The 23537-nt window shown below is 47.1% G+C and overlaps 1 protein-coding gene across 1 annotated transcript in view; it reads left to right on the top strand.

Annotated features, from left to right (window-relative positions):
- The first annotated feature begins 9380 nt into the window (after positions 1 to 9380).
- LOC135394596 (uncharacterized) overlaps positions 9381 to 23537 on the top strand; it is a 130625-nt gene continuing 116468 nt past the window's right edge. The window contains exon 1 of the mRNA XM_064625411.1: positions 9381 to 9721. Within this exon, the coding sequence (XP_064481481.1) occupies positions 9548 to 9721 (174 nt within the window). The 5' untranslated portion in view covers positions 9381 to 9547. The remainder of the gene's footprint in view (positions 9722 to 23537) is intronic.

Here is a 23537-nt window from a genome sequence, read left to right as displayed (position 1 = left end):
ACTTCTGCACTACAGACGAGGAGGGCGTTCTGAAACAGCAAAAGACGAAGACAGGGAGGGTAAGAATGTAACAAGGCGATCTCAGTCACAAACATTTTTACATTTAAAAAGTTGAATAAGCTGCTTGTGCAGGTGATAAGGAGCAGGTGATCACGATGACGATGTGGATGATAGTAATATAAACAAATAGATAAAGAATGGAGAAGAGAGAAGCATGGGCAAGTGACATATGAGCAGGGGGAGGGGGAGGGGGATTTTTAGCTTTCTTGGAGCCCTGGTAAGGGGGTCACGTTACCTGAGAAAGCCAATGAGGAGGCTCTGCACTTCGCCCCGTCACTGCACACGCCTCGACGCGCAACAACCACACCTCTCCATGAAATCCGAAACTACGCAATGTAGGACATTGTAAAACCGAAACCGGGGAAACTATAGCAGTACGTGACGTCACACAGCTGGCCCCGATTTCCAGCGTTACTTTTCGGTGGAATTGAGTCTCCCCTCTCATTCCTTCTTCCATGTGCAGGCCCCCACTTAGCGTGGGACCGACTACTTCGGAGATCATGTAAGAGGTGCAAATGTTGTATTCACACGATTCGTGTTAGAACTTGTCTTGCGGTTTTCGTGCTTCCCTGATACTATTATATACAGATGCTAAAAATGAAAAGTTTTAAAATTCAGACGTCCTTCCCCCCCCCCCCAAAAAAAAGAGAGAAAAAGGAGGAAACGGACAAAAGGCACCGAAAATGTAAGGTCAATAATTATAGGGTAAGTATTCAGCGGCCTAGGCTGACCGTCTCTGTAGTGCTACACCAAGTTTCCGGTTATTTCTTCATTTTCTGTGCAAAATCATAAAACGCATTGCGCTCGATATTGAGGCATTGAAAAATCTTTCAATACATTTGCCGCAAACATAAAAAGACAGGCTGTCCCGCTGCACGATTTCTGCTATGTGCGCTGCACGGGGCACACAGACAAGGACCGAGCTTTTGGAGGTGTACGGCTGTGCGGACTAACTGGACGCAATGAATTTCAAGCATTTGCTTATAATTTACTTGGAATTTTCACTATAAATAACATTTCAGCATTTGACACATTATTCATCTATCTATCTATCTATCTATCTATCTATCTATCTGCGAACGCCTGCAAAGCAATTCTCAACTTCCTATCACGATGATATCATCCCAATGAACACACTGAAGGTCATCATCACCCCGAACAACCATCACACACCGAAGGAATATGTTAATGCGTGACATTCCCGCAGCGTAATCATACTATCATCAGCGACATATTCTTCAGGACGATCAGTCTTCGAACCAACGGGTCCGACATCATAACTACTTCAAAGACGCAAAGAAAAACACAGCTAATAGGACCGGAAAGCACCGCTACGACCATGACACAAATGTCCGGGGACGTCAAAAGCAGTCAAAGCGCATATGGTGCCGAGCGACATCCTTTTACTTTTATTGGTAGGTGTTTCCTTTTTTTCCGTACCGGTTTTTGACAGAGCAAAAGCGGCAAAAGCAAGACCGGATTTCAACTGCGTAATACTATAATGTGACACTCTTCAGAGTTTCTGGACTGCATGACTGGCATCGTTTGCTTTGTCAAAACTCTCTTGTGCCCGTCGGACAGGCGTGTTCTCGGCCTGTCTCCTTCTGACATGTTAATCCTGTAACCTTCTGCTTCAAAACCAAAACAAGCCGCTATGTATGCGTTGCAGGTGCCCTCACCACGTATTGGGCCTCTTTAGGCGGTCATAGGGAGTTGCCGACTGCATTCTATTCCTTATATGTTTGCCATCGAAAGGTCTTAGCATGTCTGCATCGCTCCCTGCTAATGAGCATTTCTGCTTATGAGCATTCCTGAAAGCGAAACTTAAACGTGCTTGTTTCGGTTTGGATTGCTTTCAATAGAAAAGAAAATATTATGGAATGATGGTTCCGGTGAACGCCGAGCCGGCTACTCCAGAACGATTACAGTTTATTACAGTTGACTGCGCAACAACGGCACCTATAGGAGTTGCTGGGGTTAACTATAGGGTCACTATTGGAGTCAGTGGTCGTAGCCATGGGAAGGGGGTTTAGGGGGCTCAAACCCCCGAAATCTTACCTTTGGTAGTGCATCTGGGAGAAGGAAACACGGCGGAAATCCTCCTCCCCCATGTAAAGTCCCCATAGAACCCCCCTCCCCCAACCCGAAATATTTTTCTGACTATAATGCTGATTGGAGTATGCTCCACTGCACACATCTTTGTACGAAATCTTGTCGGCACAGACACATGTCGGCACAGTTCCCCTAGAAGTCGGCCCAGGACGCACATTTCCCCAGGGCGTCAGTCGTGACGTTGCCCACATACGTGAGGCCGACAACGGCAAGCCCTTTCAACATCACCACCACCACCACCACCGTACGAAATCTTTGTATGTGTTTTGTACGAAACATGTATTTTTCAAAGCGCCTAATCATCTTGAGTTACCTAGAGCAGGCACAGAAACATACATGAATACCCTATGTTCCCCAATTTCTTTTCTTTACTTACTACTTGCTACTACTTACGTTATCTTGCCCTATATTCCCTGAAGAACCTATCCGGAGCGTAGAGCCAACAAGCCTAGGACTCTGTTGCTATAGCCTCACCACCATCACCATGTGAGAACACGGGGATACTGCACTCCATTGATGACTACTAAGTGGTGGCAGTGTTAGTAGTGTCGTTGTGCGATTTCTCATATAACAGCATTATGGTACTCGATGACATTATATTCACCGAATCGGCATCTCTTGTAATGCCTTGATCACAGTCCTGCTAATCATTGACATTTCACACAGTTCTTGGACTAGATCAAGTCACCTCATGGCCTTTACCATAACATTGGAGCTAGCGCCACCCAGCGGATGGGTAAAGTCTTAAATGGCCACGAAGCGCCCCCCCCCCCACCTCGAAAACATATACGTATACTTTTTTTCGTGATATGAACATACAACCTCCAGGAACTTTTGCGCAAAATATTTCCTTTGGGAAGCACGCGTTTCCTGAGAAAATCAGCTTGCAAGTATGCGCAGGGATCTCACTCAGCTCCTTCTTTCGTGTTGTGACGTCAGATAAGTGGAGCACTTTTATTGGCGCGGAAGAAGCAAGGGGGCGACTGCTCGGCTTCAGACACGGGACGGGCGGCGCTCAATACAACTGCAAAAAGAAAGAAAGAAGGAAGAAAACGCGCGCCTGACTTTTGGACTATTGGGCAGAAGACGTGACGTCAGAGACTGACAGCCGAAAGAAGGTACTTTGACTCGCGTCGCGAGGTTGAAATCTCAACTGTCGTCTGCAATTTTCTTCAACTGCCATCACTCAAATGAAATCTTTCTTGCGCACCAGGATTGGGCGCTGCACTCGTTCCTTTTGGAGGGACATGTACTCCTCCTCCTGGTATATTTTTTTTCCTCAGCACTTCCATGCTTAACTTCACGAATCGTGACTTCTGAGTCTGTGGACTACTGTGACACTTAATATATACTAGCTCCCTTGGCATAGTGATTATAGGATGATCACGTTCCACGCTGAGACTGGGAAGTAACACGGGTTCGAATTCTGGCGCCGACACTGCTGTCTTAGGTTTTCCCTGGGTGTTCCGAAGTTTTCCCAGACGAATGTTGGCAGAGTTTCCCCTGAAGTCGGCCCAGGACGCATACTAACCCTTCCTGTCCCTCACCCCCTTCCTGCTGTCCTCTCTCCATCTATCCACTTCTGTACGCTGCTCATAGCCACAGTTGCTTCGCAGTGCGGCGCGGAGGGAGTTAGTACACTCACAAAACACCGTCTTACAGAAAAGTGCTCCGAAAGCATGGAAGACCAGACCTTTACAGCTTCACCCTTTTCTATACCGCACTCGGCGTTAAACCGAAGACGTTCGAAGCCGTTCTACTGCCAGTAGGTTTCTTTTTTTAGGACCTCCGTTATCGTTAATTTTCGCCCATCCCTTTTGGGAGGACACGCCACCATAACAAGGGCGGGCGATCCCTACACGAGCCCACCCTGGAAAAAGCGCTGAAACCCGGACGTTTAGCACGTATGCAGAGGTATAGCTATAAAAGGACGTCTCTGCACAGCTGTGTTGCTTGGACTGCACCCTGTAATCATCCGTATGTGTTAGTGACTTAGAGGTCCTGGAGTCAGTGTTGCGGATCTAACGGGCTTGGAGGTGCCGTAGATAATGAGCTGTGTTTTGCTTTCATAAATCAGGTTGACCGCGTGGTTAGGGTCACGTGTTGTACTATCATGGGAGTGATCTGGAAGACTATACAGCAAAAAACTGTATAGCAAACTATATATAAATAAATAAATATAGCAAGAGTATATAGCAAACTGGAACACTATATAACAAACTGTATAGCAAACTATATAGCAAGACTATATAGCAAGCAACAACAACAACATGATGATGGTAACATGGTACGAGTGAGTATATCAGCGAGATTGAAATGAAATCGTTGGAGGACAAGGGCTATATACGCTGAAGTTCAACGCAACCTAACACAAACTAGATAGCAAATGTGTGGGTCTTACCACCGGCTGTACTGTCTGAGGTTTTACCTGGGTTTTCCGAGGACTTTCCAGACGAATGTTGGCAGTTTCCCCTGAAGTCGGCCCAGGACGCATACTAATCCCCCTGTCCCCCACTCCTACCTGCTGTCCTCTCTCCGTCTGTCCACATCTGTACGCTGCTCATAGCCACAGTTGCTTCCGGGTGCTAATACGGAATTTAAAAAAAATATTTGGGCTTGTGGTCTAGCACATTGAGAGTTATACAGCGCTGGATATATTTGTTGTTACGTGGAATAATGAATTTGTTTAGTAGACTAGTTGACGCGATGTCAAAGTTGCTCCTGCAAGCTTCTTTTCAGATTTTCAAAAAAGAACATTGGCTCTTTTTAAATGTTCACGTTTTTTATAACTTTTTCTCGCGCTATTATCATTGAACAATATTAACATAGCTGCACGAAAGAGATGCTACAAGTCCTAAAGGTTGATTCTAAGATTCATGTTGCCCTCCAACAATAGTGAGGGATTAAAACCAGCCGTTCATGCTGTACTAAAGCAGGACGTACGCAGGTCCTGAAACACAGTTCGACAGAACAGACATCGCACGGGAAAATGACCTTGATGACGAATAAAAATCAACGTTTTCTTTCTTCTCTAATTTTTTTCGGCAGACGCAACATGTGAGTGTAAGACCGTGAACGCGGAACCTTAAAATTACAGGACGCTCCATATGACGGGGCACAGATGATACGTCATCGCCTCACTCCTCAGTTTTTTCCTTCTCTCTCTTTTTTTGTTGTTGTTATTTTGTTAGAGTCGCCGGACGCGCTGTTAGATGGATTACAGGTTGAAAATAGCTTCCCACGTTGAAACCTACGCGTCTAATAAAGAACTGCGAGGATCTAAAATTGCATAGCAGAAGGAAGTGAAAAGAAACTGTTGTCTTGTCGCGGGTGGAGCAAAAAAATCCGTCCCGTCATATCCTGATCTTGAGTGAGTAATGATAACAACACTATGTACGGAGTCCCTGGGTGATACGCAATGTTTAGTTTCATCTCTTCTCTGATACGTTGTCTGTTACGTTACTGTCTATACGTTATTCTGTCCTTCCATAGAACGGATGACGGTCAGTTAATTAAGTGAATTCAAGAGAGAAAGAGAGAGAGAGAGAGAGAGCTTGAGTAATGTTACACAGTAGATTAGATATGGGGAAAAATCGACACGGTAGTCAGGGCTATTTCAAACTCCAGACACTGTATACTTTGGTTTAATTGATAATTTGTGGCGTTACGTCGCCCCCCTGGCCTGGTTCCAGACAGATCGACCAGATTGAATAGAAGGGTACGCATGCACAACTGAAGTTGTACGGTATACAGGGTGTTTGCTCTAACGTGTCCGGAAATTATATTTGAAGCGAGCGATAAAAGAAAAGCAAGTGGCACTTTTCTGCTACTTGAGTAAAAAAAAAAACGGTACTGCTTCACTAGTAGCACCTGTCTCTTAGTGAAGTAGCTGAAATGTAGGAGAGAGAGAGAAATACATGATGACGATGATATGGGGATGACTTCCGCTCATTGAGCAGAATGCTACCCCATTGCTATGGTGGGACTAGTCCATTCTAGTCCCACCATACCATTGCTATTGGGGGAAAATGAGAGGATGGTGATGAGGATGATGCTGACGACGCTGACAGGGTTTTAGAGAGAGTCGATCAGGCCGGTAGTTTGCAGGAAATGTAGGAAATGTAGTGCTCGTTTCTCTTTTATCGCTCGCTTTAAATAAAATTCCTAGATACGTTAGAGCAAACACCCTGTATACTGTAAACGTATTTCTGCGCGGGATGTATTAATTTTCGCGAATTTCGTGACCGCTAAAAAACAAGCGAAAAATTGTACTTCCGAATAAAGAGGCATAGTGTTGACCAGATACATTGTGTCAGTTAGGTTGTCACAAAGCAATTAACAAAAAGCTTTCGCTTTCGATTCCGTATAGGCTGTCATTCACAGATAAAAAAGCGCGTCTCTCACCTGATCGTTGATGTTGCTGATATTGTTATCTGGCGACCTCATCGGTTCTTCTGGTCCGCCATTATCAGAAAACCGGTGTTGGGGTCACAGACATGTCATGTAGCAAGCACTTTTGAGATCGACAAGAAAAGCCGTAGACATCCCGCGAAAGGAAACTGCCCTGGAATCGAGAATTTAAATACACGCGAATAATTCTGCGGGCGACTGAGTGAGCGATTCGCGAAAATTAATACATCGCGAATAAAAACACGTTTACAGTAGTTCATGCAAGATCACAGACTTGGAAAAGGGGGAGGCGACGTCCGTATTGCAATGACCTTCAGTTTTGAACATAACCATATATATATCGCGGCAGAAAAGGTATATCCCCATTAGGAACCACGCTGTGCGACATTTTAAGGAGACAGTATAATATACTAACCTAATGATATCTCGTTTCTATTCGCTTTAGTTGTACGGAGTGGTCCACCTGAAAGATTTTGACTTCTACTTAGTTATTTATTCTTTATTTATTTTATTTTGAGACACTGCTGGCTCTTCTGGAGCCACGTGGTATCCACCACTTTCGGCCCAAAAGTACCAATGTAGAGCTCCAAATCTCCCTGGTGGAAGGCACCACACAGAAAAGAAAACAACAACTTCGTTTTCATCCTATTTTAACACCGCGATGCAATTGTGGCTATGAGAAGGCAGTTGTCAGGCAGAAGCCTACTGTTATATATATATATATAACAGTAAAATAATAAGACGAGGACAACAGATTACAGGGAAGTTAACAAAAACTCGTTTATTTAGTAGGTAATTTAGCACAAAGGTGTATATATGTGGATAACTTAGTACAGATGGACGCGAAAGAGATATAGACTACAAGTAATGAAGAGACCTGGGAAGCAGTATAAGGATTAAAAACAATTGCTACTTTTACTACATATAAAAAAAAATTAAATGGGAAGTACTAGAAATAGATTTACAGTTACATTTAGGGGTCGACGTTTCGACAGTCAGCGCTGCCTTCAACAGGACTAAAGTCCTGTCCTTTAGGTCCTCCTGTCCTAAGCTTAGTCCTGTTGAAGGCAGCGCTGACTGCCGAAACGTCGACCCCTAAATTGTACTGTAAATCTATTTATAGTATTTCCCATTTAATTTTGTTAAATGTACAATAAAAGTAGCAATTGTTTTTGAATCCTTATGCTGCTTCCTAAGTTTTGTATTGAATTGTAAGTCTATATGTATATGTATCGCAGCCTGGCGCTGACGAGCTCCAAGTCGAGCGAAACAGCTGTCCTCGGCTGGGAGAGCACGATCAAATTACAAACACATGCTCAACGTGCAGCCACAGAGCTTAAGCTATTTCTCATTTGTATATATATATAGTACCTCCTGTGCACCTGAACATTTATCCTACGACAGTCTATACTGGGCAAGTCACGTAGGCACGCCCTAAAATAGCCAACACACTAATTGATACCCACCTAAAGTATATGCTAAGGGAGTGGAAATAATAGGAGCAAATGAAATAAAAAAAGACGAAACGCGAGTTTCGCTGCTACACTCTCCTCGCTACTATCGACATGAAATATACATGATCAAACAGTATCACATTCCTCATGGCGGCCTATTCTTGGCGGGACACGGCTCAATACCTGCGCGTGCCATTGTTTGTGTATAACATTGTGCTACTTGTACCTTTCCTAATGAAACGTGAGAACATTTAATCGCTGTATCTATAAAGCGTGTTGCGCAATATTGGAGCATGCACGGAGGTGGTCCAATCTAACTTTAGCCGGATAATTTTGCGAGGAAAACCAGTCTAAGTATGTTCAAGATCGCGGTCAGCCATTCTCATAGGGTACTTCGTCCTTCTCAGGTGACCACGCGCGTGCAGAGTGCTTTATGTGCATTTTTATGTATGAAGATATTTGGACAGCTGACCCCCGTGATAAATTTGTTGAGTGACGAGAGAGATTGGTGAGGTGGCTTGTTCGCTGGTAATGATATGGTTTGCGCCACTTATAGTCAGCGCGGCGTTGTTCCGTGGTGTGGTTGTTGAAAGGAAGGTCAGAAGTGTGAAAAGCATGATTGGGCGTTTATTTGGGTCAGGCGCGAAGGTGAGTTTCTGATTTGGGCCACATGGAAAAATTTTGAACCTTGGGAAGCAAGTGAGGAAAATAATATATCAGCAAGATAGATTGAGGATAAGAAAAGCATAAAGTCAAATGAGGCAGGTTGCTGCACCACGATTTTTCTATTTTTTTTAATGCAGAATATAGGACATAAACTAGTTACAAACGGCATAAATGTGCCAGATACCAAATGGTGTGGCTGCGAAAAGCATTGATATGCGCTGTGGCAGGATTTAAAACATTGAGTTTTTGCATTCTCACGGAAAATGCTACATTGCCAGACACCAAGTCGTACGAAATCTCGACTGTGATGGAGGTGTCTGTCTTTGCACCTAAAACGTTTGTCCCAGGCTGCTTCCGTCTTATGTCTTTTTTTTTTCACGTCTGGCATGACACTCAAAGATAGCAGCCAGCAAAGACGTGCAGCAGGTTATCGATCACAACGCACAAGTGCCTTCGCATTCTAATTCTATCGGGATACCATATCAGGCGGCACTTCCATATAGTAAATGAGAAGCTCGCATCAGTCATCCCGATTATCGCGTCGTTCTGCAAGCGAAACGTCATAAACGAAGCGCACGGGCGGCCGCGGTTGCAGACGACACTTGTAGTTCGCCTCCTCGCCGCCGGTCCGCTACTGCGGCGCCACGGTCGCCTTACGATCTGGGAGCGCGCGACTCTGAAACAATTTCGTCTGCTTTCGAACTCCTCCAGTTGCTCTTCCTTGCTCAGTTGCTCTGACCATGTGAAAGTTTACCCGTCCAACATGGGGTGGCAGGCAAGCTCTATGAGTCTTCGATGATGTTTAGTGCACGGAATAGACGTTGAACTTAGGATACACATCGAGGATGAAGGTGGATTTAAGTGCGTGCGTCCTGTGGTTGGGATGCTGCACGCTTTTATGTGAATATGCGGTGCGCGGTCACTCCGTTGGCAGGGAAGGTGTGCGGCAAAGAGTGCAAGCTCTTTTGGGACATCCTGTTAGCCACGCGACATCTCGGCAAGACGTCGTCGTGCATAAGGTGAGAGGGTTGATTTTTTCGCATGAATCTTGAAGTTATGTTTCTTTCATTTTGGGAACTGTTGGATTGTCAAAATGACACGAAAGCGCTTTCTCTGGAAGAGTGATGGATGCTTTGGAGTTCTTCCTTAGCAGGCACGCTGTATCTTTGAGTTGTTGTCCGTTTCGTGTAAAACCCATAAGAATAAATAAATAAGAATGTTTGTGGTACTGGTCACGCACATGAAAATCTGTACCAAAGTCACACAACATCAATTTGTCTCCGTTTTCTTGGACGCGCACTAATTCGAACGACTTTGACCTTACCAGGTATTCCGCCTGTGCTGTTCCGCTCTTCGCAAGGGCCATAGCACGGTGTCATGGACCTTTTTCACCAACATCCGATTTATCACTCTGAGTTCGCGCTCTAGAATGGATGCAGTAGCTTAGCACGGCGCTGCCCCCCGCACGCCGACCGTCTCAGTCTATGCATAAAATTAAAAGGCAGTGAGCTGCACTGAACGAAAATGGATGGAAACAAGACGGGTTCTCTTTTGCTTCTGAACATTCACTTGCGTCTTGCAAGTGAGTGTTGGATTCAGACTGGAAGGGTGATATCGGGCTGGCCTGATCTCAGGCGTGTTCCTGTCTCATGCCTCTGTCACGGCAGCAAGTCAGACATGCGTGACATTCCCGGCGCTGACTCTTCTTGATTTAAGGTTGGAAGCGAATGACCGCTAGAGTCCCACACTCCCTTTGATACTGCATGTGAGTGATACAAGGAGAGAGTGGCACTCTCTTATCGCTTTCTCCCATGGGAACGTCTTATCTGTTGTGTAATGCCGGTATTTATAAGTGGGCTTGCTCTCTGCGAGATCATTTCTTTCATAATGTGACCTTCTGTTTTTTCTTTTCTTGTTTTTTTTTTGTTGCTCGTTCTCTATTTTAAAGATGCATTGTAAGGAGAAGAAGAAGAAAACGGAGACAACTTTGGTTTCAGTTTCACACGGGTGACATGGGAGGCAGATAAAAAAAAGAGCGTTCTCTGGGGTTTTCTGGTTAAGCAGTAAAAAGTTAGCTTTATTTTAGGCGGCAAAATTTACATCTGGTCTCATTTTCTTTATAGACTCCAATGAAAGTATAAGAAACAAGGAAGCAAGGTTTCCTTATTGCAGTCGTGTTCTTATCAGCTATCAAATAGGTAATTAAATTTAGAGTAAAGTAGTTTTTCGCCTTTTAGCTTTTTCTTCATGCTCCGATAATTTTATTAGTTGAGGAGGAGGAGGAGGAAGGAATGCTTGTTTCTTCTCAAAAAGTGGAGCTGGGTGACATCTAGAGATGGAATCGTCCATCAAGGGTCTGTTGCTCCACTTATTAGAATAGTCTCAAGAACGAGAGAGAGAGAGAAAGAAGGAGTTCGATAAAACAGGACAAACACACGTACACACAAAAAAGAAAGACAAGAAACCGTATGTATAAGTGCTAAGGTGATGATTTCACTTACATGGTTGTTAGTCTTAAATAGCGGCAAAGCGCTGCTGATACAGTTGTTTGGTGAATGTCATTTTACCAGGAAGATACGACCTTTACAAAAGAAACGGGCCGGTTATCCAGTTTCGCATGGGTGCTCTCAGGCGTCGCTCGCTCTGACGAATATAATTGAGCAATGCGTGATTACAGGAAGGATGTTTTCCAGTCAATCAATCAATCACACATAGGTTGTCATCGATGATGCGCCACTCTGTGGGGTGCCGGGAGCCTATACCTCTTTACAACCGTTATTGGTCAGCAGCTCACCCACTATTGAACGGAACGGAGCTGTAATGTGAAGCGCAAGTTCATCTTTTTCAGGGAAAGGGTTTCGTCAGGAGCGTGACTGGAATCGAGATCCAATATAGTATGTGTGTCAAGCGATCGCTTCCTGCGGGCGAAGCAAGGAGGTTCCCTACTTGCATGTTAGGCGACTGTGGGAAGGAAAAATGTTAAGAACGATGAGCTCTTCTGAGCTTGTACCGTTGGATCCTTTCGGGTAGGCGTGACATCTTCTAAGAACGAAAATGTGAAGGTAAAATACAACTAACTGAGTGAAAACGTACGATAAAGGATTCGAAGCACGCATCTGCCCGAGACCTGTGCGCTTGAACCGCAGCGCGTGTCACTTGGCGCAGAACTTTTCAGAGTTTCCGATGCGAATTATTTATTAACGAATTAACTAGCGAATTAACAGATTTTTCTTTTCTCTGGTTAATTATACTGACTGAAAATTTGTTATATCCTAACTGGCAAAAAATTTCGTACGCAAAAACACAATAAAAAAAAAGTAGACAGTTGTACGGCCTTGATTTTACTGGATGAAATGTCATGTATTTTGCATATCCTTTTTGTGTACCACCACTTGTGCATAGTTCACAGACTGCTATGCAGCCGTTCAGACGACGTATAAGATACTTTAAAGAAGTGCCGTTTCGATTGAATTGTAATTAACATACAACGCGGTAACTGTTCTTTAACATTGCAATTCTTTGCTAAAACCCGCGTGTCTCTTCGTCTTGCGTAACACCACACTTGCACTGTTTATTTATGCTGGTGGGTCCTTCATCACTGTTTGATTTTGCGTTAAGAGAGCTTACGACTTCAACGTGCGTATGGCATTTATTTTTTATTTATCCGCTCGCGGCGGTGCGTATACATCACTGCAAACATGGCACTTCCTTGCGCCTCAGTTAGTGTCAGTGTTTAGCTTTTTGGTTATACTGTGTTATGCTTTTTAAATGACCCCTAGCCCTCCTTTCTTTGCATTTTTTACCCTGATTTTTCTTTTTGTTCTGTATTGCACAACCACTCGAGGACCCCACAGTTGTTCTGTGAACCACAATTAACTCATTGCACTTACTTCTCACGTCACTCACCTAATGTCTCACATGTAACAGGTGGTGTATTCCTCCCCAGCGAAGAAACGCCCGGTGTTATCGTCATAATGTACCTGTATGTTGTTGCACATAGATTTAAAGGTACGGTGAAGCGGTAGACGTACAATTTCAGGCAATTTATCTGTTCGATAGCATGAGCGCTCAGTACTCGCAATCTTCGTCCCAACTGCACTCGTACTGCTTAGAAAAAAAAAAAAACAATTGAAATTACGGGTAACGTTGTGTCGAAATGGTCACGAAGTGAGCATTGCTCGTCAAATACGGCGGGGAAACTACATTGCATGCGGACAACACTGGGTCCAAAGCGAAATAAGTTGGATACGTGCCGGCTACATAGCCATCAGGAGCAGCAGATCAGTCTGGAAGGGAACATAGATCACTGTTACTTGACGAATTGAGTATTACTTCCCACCAGACGTCGCACCGATCCGATCACAATTTTGCTAGCAAATTATATTGTGAGAGCTTTATTGGATAGGTCAGATCGCCAGGGATGCTGACCAGAAAAAGCGATCGAATCTCGCGCCGCGGGCTACAGGGCACCAGTCGACAATAGCGATGCGTCTGCATGTCATTCATTCTCACAATATGTATAACTTAATGCTGGATTTACAAGCAACAAGCTGTTAATCTACGCCGTCGACATGAACCGCATGTCTGCCGCGAGTCCACTCTAATAAGATTTCGCAATTTACGTACTGCGACGCATGTTTCAATCACAAGCCGTCAAGCTTGAATGTTCGTACTTCTCTGAACGAGCAGTCGCAATTTGTTTTTCGTAGTCGGATCTGATGATGCGGTAAGTTTGGAAGTTACTCAAGCATTCTTTCCCATGCACCATCTTCCCTTGACGAGTACACTCTCCTTGGCACTGTGCTTGCACGGCATCTTCACGTTCTTTTCATTCGCGGTCAGTCAATTACCCAGTCCTCAGGGACGCGCCGACTATTATGGTCATTGTCAATGACATACATACTTAGCACGGAGTTATCGCAGACGACGCCTTCTTATTTGCATACGCTTTCTTTAGAAGCAGACGTCTTCGCGATAAGCGGGTACTTGGAGTAGAACGCCAACCTTCATGCGTAGAAGATAGTAAATATACGGCCGTTCTGTTTGGGTAAGCATATGCCTCTCATCACCAGTAGTTATCGTAGCTCTGTAAACGCGTGTGATGTAAACAGAGTTACATTTCATTAAAGTGTGAGACGGTTCGGTGCAGTGGCGTAGCCACGGGGGGGCTAGGGGGGGCTCGAGGCCCCCTACCTGCCACGGACGACCCACACAAATCGTGCAAATCCGAGAACATAATATATATGTGTGTGTGTGTGGGGGGGGGGGGGACCAGTGTGACGATCGCGAAATTTCGTGCAGTTCATGGCGTCTATCTAAGAAGCACTCTTGAATGGTTTTCAAAGTATGAGCTTTTCAAAATACTTCAAATCTCGCGACACCACCTCATTGGTCATGACAGCCTGTACATGTAATCGTATTGTGAACGTCTAAATCAACTATTTTCGTTCCTTTTTTTAATCCTCAGTTTGCATTGTGCACAAGTATGTGTGTGTTGTCGACACAGGATCAGCGGGGGGGGGGGCGAGTTTTCGTATCGACCCCCCCCCCCCCACACACACACCTTGGAGGCATGGCTACGCCACTGGTTCGGTGTCAGACGTCCATAATGTAAGGCGACCACGGACAATACCCGTCAAGTCAGCAGACTGTTCAGGATCCTTTACAAGGCCCATTTACGTACGTCAATTAAGCAATTCAAATAGTTCTAAAACGTTTCTGACTGGGAATGGGGGGTACGTACGGCTTCGAGTTCCAATGTTGGTGCCTTTTCATCAACAGCCATCCTTTAGTCGAAGTATATACAGACACTTGCTTCGACGGGTTATTCCTGGCCACAGAAGCGCGCAGAGCTGTCCGAAGGGACAGCAGTATTCTTGTTTGTACGCCGCCCTTTTACTTTCTTTAGTGATGTTATATTATTTTATTAGGTGCATATTGGCTTGAATGACGTCCCTCCTTTTGCGTTTCCTACAGCATGCCCTTCACTCTATTCTCACGCTTCTTGCAAGTTGCAAGTGTGTCTCTTCCGTCTCTTTTCAATCACAAGTCGATGACCAACCAGGAAAAACGTAGTTTGATTGTCGCCTTGCGCAATCGGTTCGCAAAGAAGCGTTGACACCCGCATTTGCTGGTCTCTAGGCTTTTTTTTTTTTGTTTGCCTTATATTGGCTGGTATTTTGGGAGGGGGGCTGTTGCAAGATTTCGGGGGGTGGAGGGGGGGGGGTGGAGAAGGGAGCTGGGAAGATCCCTGGATCTTCGCGATCTACGAAAGCTATGCTATAAAGGAGGCGGTCGGGACTCACATCTCCACATTTTTCTTATTTCAATCAATCAATCAATCGATGAAGTTGTTAAATCAAAGATGAGCAAATTCATGTCAGCCATGTGAAATACGTAGCTAGCGCGATGGGTTTATCACATTTTCGTAACCGTTATCGTGAGAAGAAAAACAAAAACGACCTAAGCTTCGAATATCCCCAAAACGTCCGCCCAAGTCATGCTGAAGACTAGGAAGTGGTGGCTTCGAATCCTGCCACCGGCTGTACTGTCTAAGGTTTCCCCTGCGTTTTTTCCCGACAAACTCTCCCGACGAATGTCGGCCTCGCTCCCCATGAAGTCGGCCCAGAGCGCATAATGACCTCCCCTGCGTCTCCCACCCCTTCCTGCTGTCCTCTCTCCATCTGTCTGTGCGCTTCTCAAGACCACAGTTGCTTCGCGGCGCCAACACAGAATCAACGAGACGAGCTCGTCTACGCGAACAAAATACATCTCAATTCCAGACCTCTTTGAGAGTCATGAAGGTCGCACACGCTCTATATACTGCCAGCCACAACAGCCTTTCCTGTTCCGAGTGCACCTTGACTGCATCCGTATTCATCAGTTCCATCCTCCTGGTTTCCGACTCGAGATATACCGCAAACGCGTTGACGCCCCCCCCCCCCCCCCTCATTCCGCTCTCTGCTCATCGGCATATTGATTCGCCTTCTTAAAAGTCGCGCACAAACTGGACTGGCCAGTTTGGGCTCAGCTCTCGCCCCGTTCGTCTCGTCCGTGAACATCTCGAGCGTGCGGTGCAGTTGCGGTCGTACGGAGTATTGTTACGTTTTCTGGTCTTCGATGTGTGGTCGAGATGTCTGGCTGTCTGGGGTGGGCTGGATAATACAAAAGAGGTCATTCTCAATTTGCTAGAACTTCGGTAATAATGAAGTACACTGGTGTGCACTGATTAGCCACTGGGCCATATTTTGATTTCTTGAGCTTAAGACAGGGTCATGCTGTTGATTAATCGCCAATGATTTTTTTTAGTGCACGTGGTTTGTTTTTCCTGCAATGGCAATGTTGCTGATCAGCAATCTTCGATCGAAATGTGTATTGGGAATGAAGTATCTCCAATGAGTGAAATGATGATGGTAATGATGATGACGAAGAAAATGTGAAAACGTGGGCCCCAATCGGCTGCTTCGGAGCAATTATGCAAGAACACATGGCTAGCAGAATCTACAAATTATGCCTCCTTCTCTATGGCCCCCACAAAATATATGATATGATACGATAAGGTGCTTGAGTTAACGTTTGAACAAGAATACGTCAATATGACCTGTGGGAATAATGAAAAGTGTCCTCGTTCGAATACGGAGGTCCTCAAATCTTCCTTATCAATTTGAAATACAGCCACACGCGAAATCAAACTATAGGATACCGAGCCCATTATGTTTTTATTTATATCGCTATATCACTGCCTATTAATAAAATGATATAGAACGGATAATAAGCGACCTTTAATGATGTGATCAAGCGACGTTGTGGGACCTTATATCATTGTCTATGACTATCATCGTGTTTGTATCCAGCAAAACAGTCTGAAACGTCTAAGCAATAGGTTTGGTTATAAGTGCTAAACGTCAACTAGTGCTCGTATGGCGACGGTGAGCACTTATAAACACATACGCCAAAGAGTATCGGCTAATTTTCTTTTAAGTAATAGATTCGTTTGGTCAGTCACAAGGCACATGTACACCATCTATGACGATGGGTTGATGAATAAACATGTACCTCGCACACCGTCATAAAGCTTCGGCTTATTTTTCTTCTTCTGTATTTGTTCGTTCTGGTTCGCATTCCACACAGTAAACACCATGGAACGCTGATGTCTCGCCAAGACACACTGTTTCTGGAGGCCCTGAAGCATATCACTTCCCAGCGCTATGTTGAAGAGCGGACAGAGACGGCAAAACGGCTGTCCACAGCTTAGCACGCTCGATGAATAAACATGAGGCAATTTGTCTATGTACATATGCACACGGAGAGAAAGAGAGAGAGAGAGAGATGCGTACTCAACTGGCAAGGAGAGACTGGCCATTTGGACGCTAACTAGACAAGCTCAAATAACGTGTTTCTAAAATGAAGCCCGCTCTTGAGCCTCACAAGTTGACGAATAAGGTGGCTGCGCGGAACAAAGCCTTGCCATATCCCCCATCCTCTAAACAGCGTCGAAAATCCACCGTTCCTTCTCGCGCTTTGGCAACCGGATGACTTCCTCTTAATCGCTCGCAGTCCACCAGTATGGATGTGTTTCTTGCCCTCCACGGGAAGATGTTGCTAGGGCAGCTATATTGCAACATTATTCGACGCTTGTTTGGAATTAGCGGGACGTTATATTTCATTCTTTTTTCCCTTCGGCTGTCACAGTCCTGGCTATTTGTCTCGCCGCGTCCCGTGCAATCGCGCTATTGATATGGGCGGCACAATATTTTACTCCGTAGTAAAAGCGAAAAATGGGTACGGAATGGGTATGAAAGATCAGTGACATGGAGCCCCTGCGCTCTTTTAAACTTGCGCTAAACTTCTGACAAAGATTTCGCGAACTTTAAAGCTGAAATGACTTTGGTTGGTCGTTTGGTAAGCTCTAGATGTCACTTTAAGTGGTCACACTACTACAACAACAACAACAGCAAATACGTACACACACATAAAATAAGTCCTGCACACACATGAAATTTTGTATCTCTCGCGCTTCAGTCGGTGACACGTCATTTGTGTTACTTATTTACTACTTACCGCCTATTACACTCTCTTGTGCCTGATGCAAAAAGCACGATAGATGGATGAGCGTTTGAAGCGTTCGCTCGTTGGTGGTAGCGGAGGTCTTCCTGAAGACTGGTAGGTGGTGGGTTCGCATCCGACCTACCACCGTCCGCGCTGTCTGAGATGAATTCATGATTAAAAGCGCTATAATCGGAACAAGGACAAAATACGGACGACAAACACAGAGCGCTACTGTCAACAATTTATTCACCAAAACAACTGTGGTTAAAATTGTGAACTGTCTATAATTTTTAATCATGAATTCATCCATTCACCAACAGGCCCAAATGGCAGTTTTGAACTGTCTGAGATTTTCCCCTCGGTTTTTCCCGAAGACTTTCCCGACGAATGTCGGCACAGTTCCCCTTGAAGTCGGTCCAGGACGTATACCACACCCCTATAGTCCCCCACTCCTTCCACCTGTCTTCTCTCCATCCGTCCACATCTATACGCCGCTCATAGCCACAGTTGCTTCGCGGCGCTAACACATAATTTAAAAAAAATACAAAATCACGCCAATTATTGTTGGCGAGAGCCCGGTGCGAAGGTCCAGCCCACGCCAGAGTTACACCTAACTGAAAACCATAACAATCTCGTTGCGCAGACAAGTACGGTACTTTGTTGCGTATACCCATACCCTTTTGATCGTCCAAACCAAAATCGCTTATGTTTATCCAGCCGCAGCTGCCATAAAGAACCCGCATCGCCCAAAACCTGGATAAACAGATCGCGTTAGTCACCTTGAAACGAAGCTGCACAAAGCCGTCTGCTTCAGGTCTCGTCTCCTGCCGTACGTATAGCAGACGACGGAATTTGAATCTGTCAATCGGTTCCCCATTGTAGCAGCTGCTGCGCCACTATATCTGATGTTGTAATCTCTCTTCTGAATGCGATGGGAAACATGTTGTTCCTGCATGCGGTTTGTCTCCAGGGGACTGTGAAGCAAGACACGCAAAGGATGTCTGCTGTTTCTTCTCCCGTAATCCGGTCAGTGTCGAAGTTAAACGAACCTGCCGACCTCAGCTTCCGTGTTGCTGTTCAGCCAGACACAAAACGTGATGATGAATGATGCGACGCTTGTTCTGGCTCGCGGGAAGATACAGATGAGTCTTGTTTTTCACGAATGAGTTGGAGCGAGGGGCTGTGTTTGATTTTCGTTTATTCTTTCGAGTCTACAAGCCTGATTTGAAACGGACTGTGCAATGACAATGTTGTTTGACTACAACCCTGCTGCTGTGGTATGTCAAAGCCGCAGCCAGTTCAATATATAAATAAAGTCGCATAATTCCATTTGAAAAGTTGGGTATGCTTGGTCTGCGCTGCAGGGCGTGATGGGTCTGTCTTGCGCTGTTCGTTTTTGTGTTTTGTTTTTTGTCCTTCCTCCAATCTCGGGGACATGTTGCCAACGCCTGATCATATATTTGTTACGGCTTCTGATTTCGGCGGTACGTATATATACGGTAGTGCCCCGCCAGTAAAATTTACCACTATAGAATGTAACACCTTGCGGTCTTGATCTCTTTCGACATATTATCATTATTGCATTCGGTAAGATAAGAGATAAGGGTTCATGGAATTGTGCAACTGTCTTTCTGTGTCCACAAGAATGCTTTAAGCAATAAAACGTTGGTTCCAGAACGAAAAAAGAAAAAGGACACACACACACATAAATGGGATGATTATGTGGTGTGTCATTACCCGCCGTTATGGCGGTACACTGCCCCATTGCTCTTATGGAAGGGACGAGAAAGTGATGGTGATGGAAAGTTGTCCTATTAGGGTTCGTTCATTAGTCCAGTGCTGAGGAGTAACTCAGCAACAACTCGTAGGCCTTGCATTCTTTCACGATTAGGCTATGAATGCTCGTATTTGTATTCTTTGTAAAGTCCGACACGAATCTCGTTTGTAGACTAAGCAGGAGTGATTGCAGTGGTCCCCCACGACCTACTCAACTCTGCCGCACCGTGTAGCGGAATGCTAGTCCTTGAGGACGTCTCTCTTTTTAGCATGCGCGGAGCACATCTTCATCTCGCTCAGTATGCAGCACATAACTACATTATGCGAGAGTCTCGTCCTGAACCATAGCTTAAAAAACGCCGCCACATTCCCTTTCGCGATGCTCAGCGTCGATGTGCACAGTTCAACTAAATTCCCAGCCAGATATTTATCACTGAATTAGTATAGACAGCGCTTTGGCTGCCACGGCGTCACCGCGAGCAACTTCCAGTTTTATGTTCTGCTAAGAACTCGACCAGGCTATTCCAGAGAAATTTGCTGATCGAGTTTTACCGTATACCTGAAGGCGGTCCTCAGCCACTTCTACCATGATCGCGTACCTTTGCGACCGAAAGATCCAAACCGAACTACGAATCGACATACGTTAATGGCTTAGCGCCCTATGTGCAAGCAGGCCACAGGCTGGTTCTCCAGTGGGTTCCAGCCCATTGTGGTGTCGTGGGGAATATTAACAGGCCGACAGCGCCGCAGAAGTAGCTCTCTCATATCGGAAGCGGACCAGTATTGCACTGCTGAGAGGAGACCGTCGTTCCATTCTGAGACTCCTCGTGACACCCCTGGCTTCCCGCCGATGAACAACCGACATTCTCCCCCCATCTGTGCTGAACAGAGTTGATCCAACGCTCGCTATCCGCATGCCACGAAACACCTCTCGTCAAGATGCTGCGTTAATTCACCGAATGCGACTTGATGTGGCATTTACAGCTCAGTGGCGCTACCGCTTGAGACAAGTTGACTCTCCCGGATGTCGTCACTGCGGTGCTCTAGAGTGTGGGATTTGCTCCTGCAAGTAGCCTTCCCCACCGGGTTGTGGTCTAAATAACCGGTACGTTCCCTATCGCCAACCAAGAATGACTCTGACACAGGTTTGGAATAACTTACATTCTGACTTTATTCCTGCAATGTCTGCTCACTTCCAAGTCCCAGGCACGAGTGACCTCTTCCTCCCCAGGGTCCCCTCCCGCGACACCTTCCACTGACCTACTTCCATGCGCCAAATCGGCCCACGCGGCCAAACTGGCCAGTGGAAAGTTCCTGTGTCGAGGGATCGCCTGGGGGAGATGAGGTCACGGGACGGTTCCCCATGTGTCCCCCAAACTGGGTCACCACACTCCCCCCCACCTAAGGCCCCGACGGGGGGTTCGAACCCAGAAAGTCCATGAGTTCCTGGTCGAACGCAGCGGTCGACTTCGGGGCCTGGTCGCTGGGGGGCACCGGGTTGGGGGTGACGCCAGCGGTGGGAAGGTCCCCGGCGGTGGCTGTGCCGCGCGGCGGTGACCCGGCCTCCAGCAGAAGCTCCGGCCGGAACTCCCGAAGGATCCGCAGGGCGGCGGCGACAGCGTCCTCGGCGGAGGGCGCAGGTGGAGCGTCCGGGACCGCCGGTGTTCGGGTGGCCAACGCGGTCCGGTGACAGTCACCCAGCTCGTGGGTTGTGCGGTGGATCACCAACCCACCGCAGGTCCCGCAGAGACGAGCCGTCTCCTCCTCCGTGTAGACGGCCGGGGGCTCCGAGGGGTGCCGGTCGGACAGGAGGTGGCCCCGGAAGGTGGCTGCCACGGTCTCCGAAGCACCGCCACGGAGGGGACGCGGCTGGTCGCGCCACCTCCTCGATGACACGAAGCACACTGGCTCCTCCCCGACCTGCACGGTCCAGGTGGCTACGGAATGGTGACTGGGAGTCGCCCGCGGGGTGGGTCCGGCCGAGGGCGCAGTCCTCGAGCCTCTTCTCGGGAGACGGGTGCTCCTCGTTGCCGAACGGTCTCTGACGACCGCGTTCGGAGTGGCATGCCTGGGGTTGGGGGTCCTGAAAAGACAGAACGTGCGGAGACACGGAAATGTTATCGCGCGCGCAAATTGTACGCGCGAGAACGCTGACCTACAGCCCGTGTTCCGCCGCGGGTAGGGCATGCCGCCCTACCACGTTGTCTTGGGCTAAAGCCGCCCTGGTCACCCTGCAGCTGATTAGGTGGGCGGATAGACTCGCCCCCCTCGTCCGCCGCGTGGTCGCGTTCATGATAGCGTTTTAAGTCGCCAACGTGAACGGGCCCTGTCTCCTCCGCCGTGTTCACACGACGGAGTCGGTACGACAAGCGAGATAATCGGGAAATCACCCGAAAAGGTCCCTCCCAGCGCTGCGCCAGTGACGCTGCGAAACCTATAGCAGCGTTGCTCAGCGGGTGTGTGCGCTTCAAGACCAAATCCCCTACTTCATATGACAGAGGACGGTGCCCCTTATCGTACTGACGCGCTTGTTCCGAGCGGGCGGCGTCCAAGCTCTCTCTTGCGGAATTCACCGCATCCAAGAGCCGACTACGCAGCTCGCTCGCGTACCTCGACAGATTCCGAGCAATCGGCTCCGTGCACTGTCTCAGTCCGTTCTCCAATGGGAAAGCAACCTCCTTCCCAAAGTTAAGGTATGCCGGGGAAAACCCCGTTGACCTGTTTACTGTCGTCCTGGTTGCAAATCCCAACTCAGTAAGACGCACATCCCAATCCTTGTGCCTGTCGGTTAGAGCTACCAACATATGCTTAAGGTTGCGATTCACTCTTTCAGTAATGTTCGCCTGGGGATGATACGGCGTCGTTCTCTTGTGCTGAATACCCAGTGCAGCGCAAGAGTCGACAAAGACTCGGCCAGTGAAATAACTGGCGTTGTCAGTGATCAGCTGTGCCGGAAAACCGAACCGGGAAAAGGTCTCCATCAGCCGGTCCCATATTCGCTCCGACACCAGCTTCCTAAGCGGGAATAACTCCACCCACTTAGAAAAGTGGTCAGTAACCACCAACAGGTACTGATTCCCCCGTGGACTTCTGGGAAATGGACCCATTACGTCACACGCTACTATGTGCCAGGGGTAGCTGCTGACTACTGGCTGCATGAACCCTGGGGGTTTACCACCCCTTGGTTTTGCTTTCTGGCACACGGGGCAGCTCCGGGTAAAGCACATAACATCCTGCCTCATCCCCGGCCAGGTCGCGACGCGGCATAACTTATGAAAAGTCTTGCTGCCACTGCCGTGACCCGCAAGGGCTGAGTCATGGAAATAACGCATAAACACCCTTCGCAATTTCCTGGGAACTACGACCTTGAAGGGGGAAACACTCTCGTCCTCCTCGTCTAACCCGGGCACATATCGCAGCAAAAGCCCGTCCTCACTCAAGAGATATGAGTCGAGGCACCCGTCGTCATCCCTGCCAGCGTTACCGGTGTCAGCTGCGCTATTATCCGCCAGCTTTTCCGACACCCGCTGACATAAACCGTCCGACTTCTGTGCCTCTAAGAGCTCTTCCCTGCTCACGATCGTGCCACAAGACAAGGAGTTACCTGCCCGATTCAAACCAATCGCGGCCACGAGATCCCCCTCCTCGGTCTGCCGTTCCACGCCTTCCGGGAGACTAGCGTAATCGCACGCGCACCCAATCTCCCCTCCTCTCTCTTCCGCTGGGAGAGAGGACCTCCCGCGTCTAGCGGCTCTAACCAGGTCCAAGTCACCCACACAACCGGTCGATGACCTGCCCTGACACTGAGGTTCCTGCTGTAATTCACAGCTGTAACCCAGTGGCGCACGGGACAAAGCGTCTGCCACTTTGTTCGCGTTTCCTTTCAGGTATTCTACATGGTAGGAATAGCCCTGAAGTGCTAACGCCCAGCGTGCTAATCTGCCTGACGGTTTCTTCAACTGCTGCAGCCAAGAGAGTGCTTGGTGGTCGGTCTGAATGGTAAAAGTTGTC

The sequence above is a fragment of the Ornithodoros turicata genome, chromosome 5 (assembly GCF_037126465.1).
Source record: "Ornithodoros turicata isolate Travis chromosome 5, ASM3712646v1, whole genome shotgun sequence".
Taxonomy (NCBI): Eukaryota; Metazoa; Arthropoda; class Arachnida; order Ixodida; family Argasidae; genus Ornithodoros; species Ornithodoros turicata.
The sequence above is the reverse complement of the archived record's forward strand: the minus strand, read 5'-3'. Positions and strand labels throughout refer to the sequence as shown.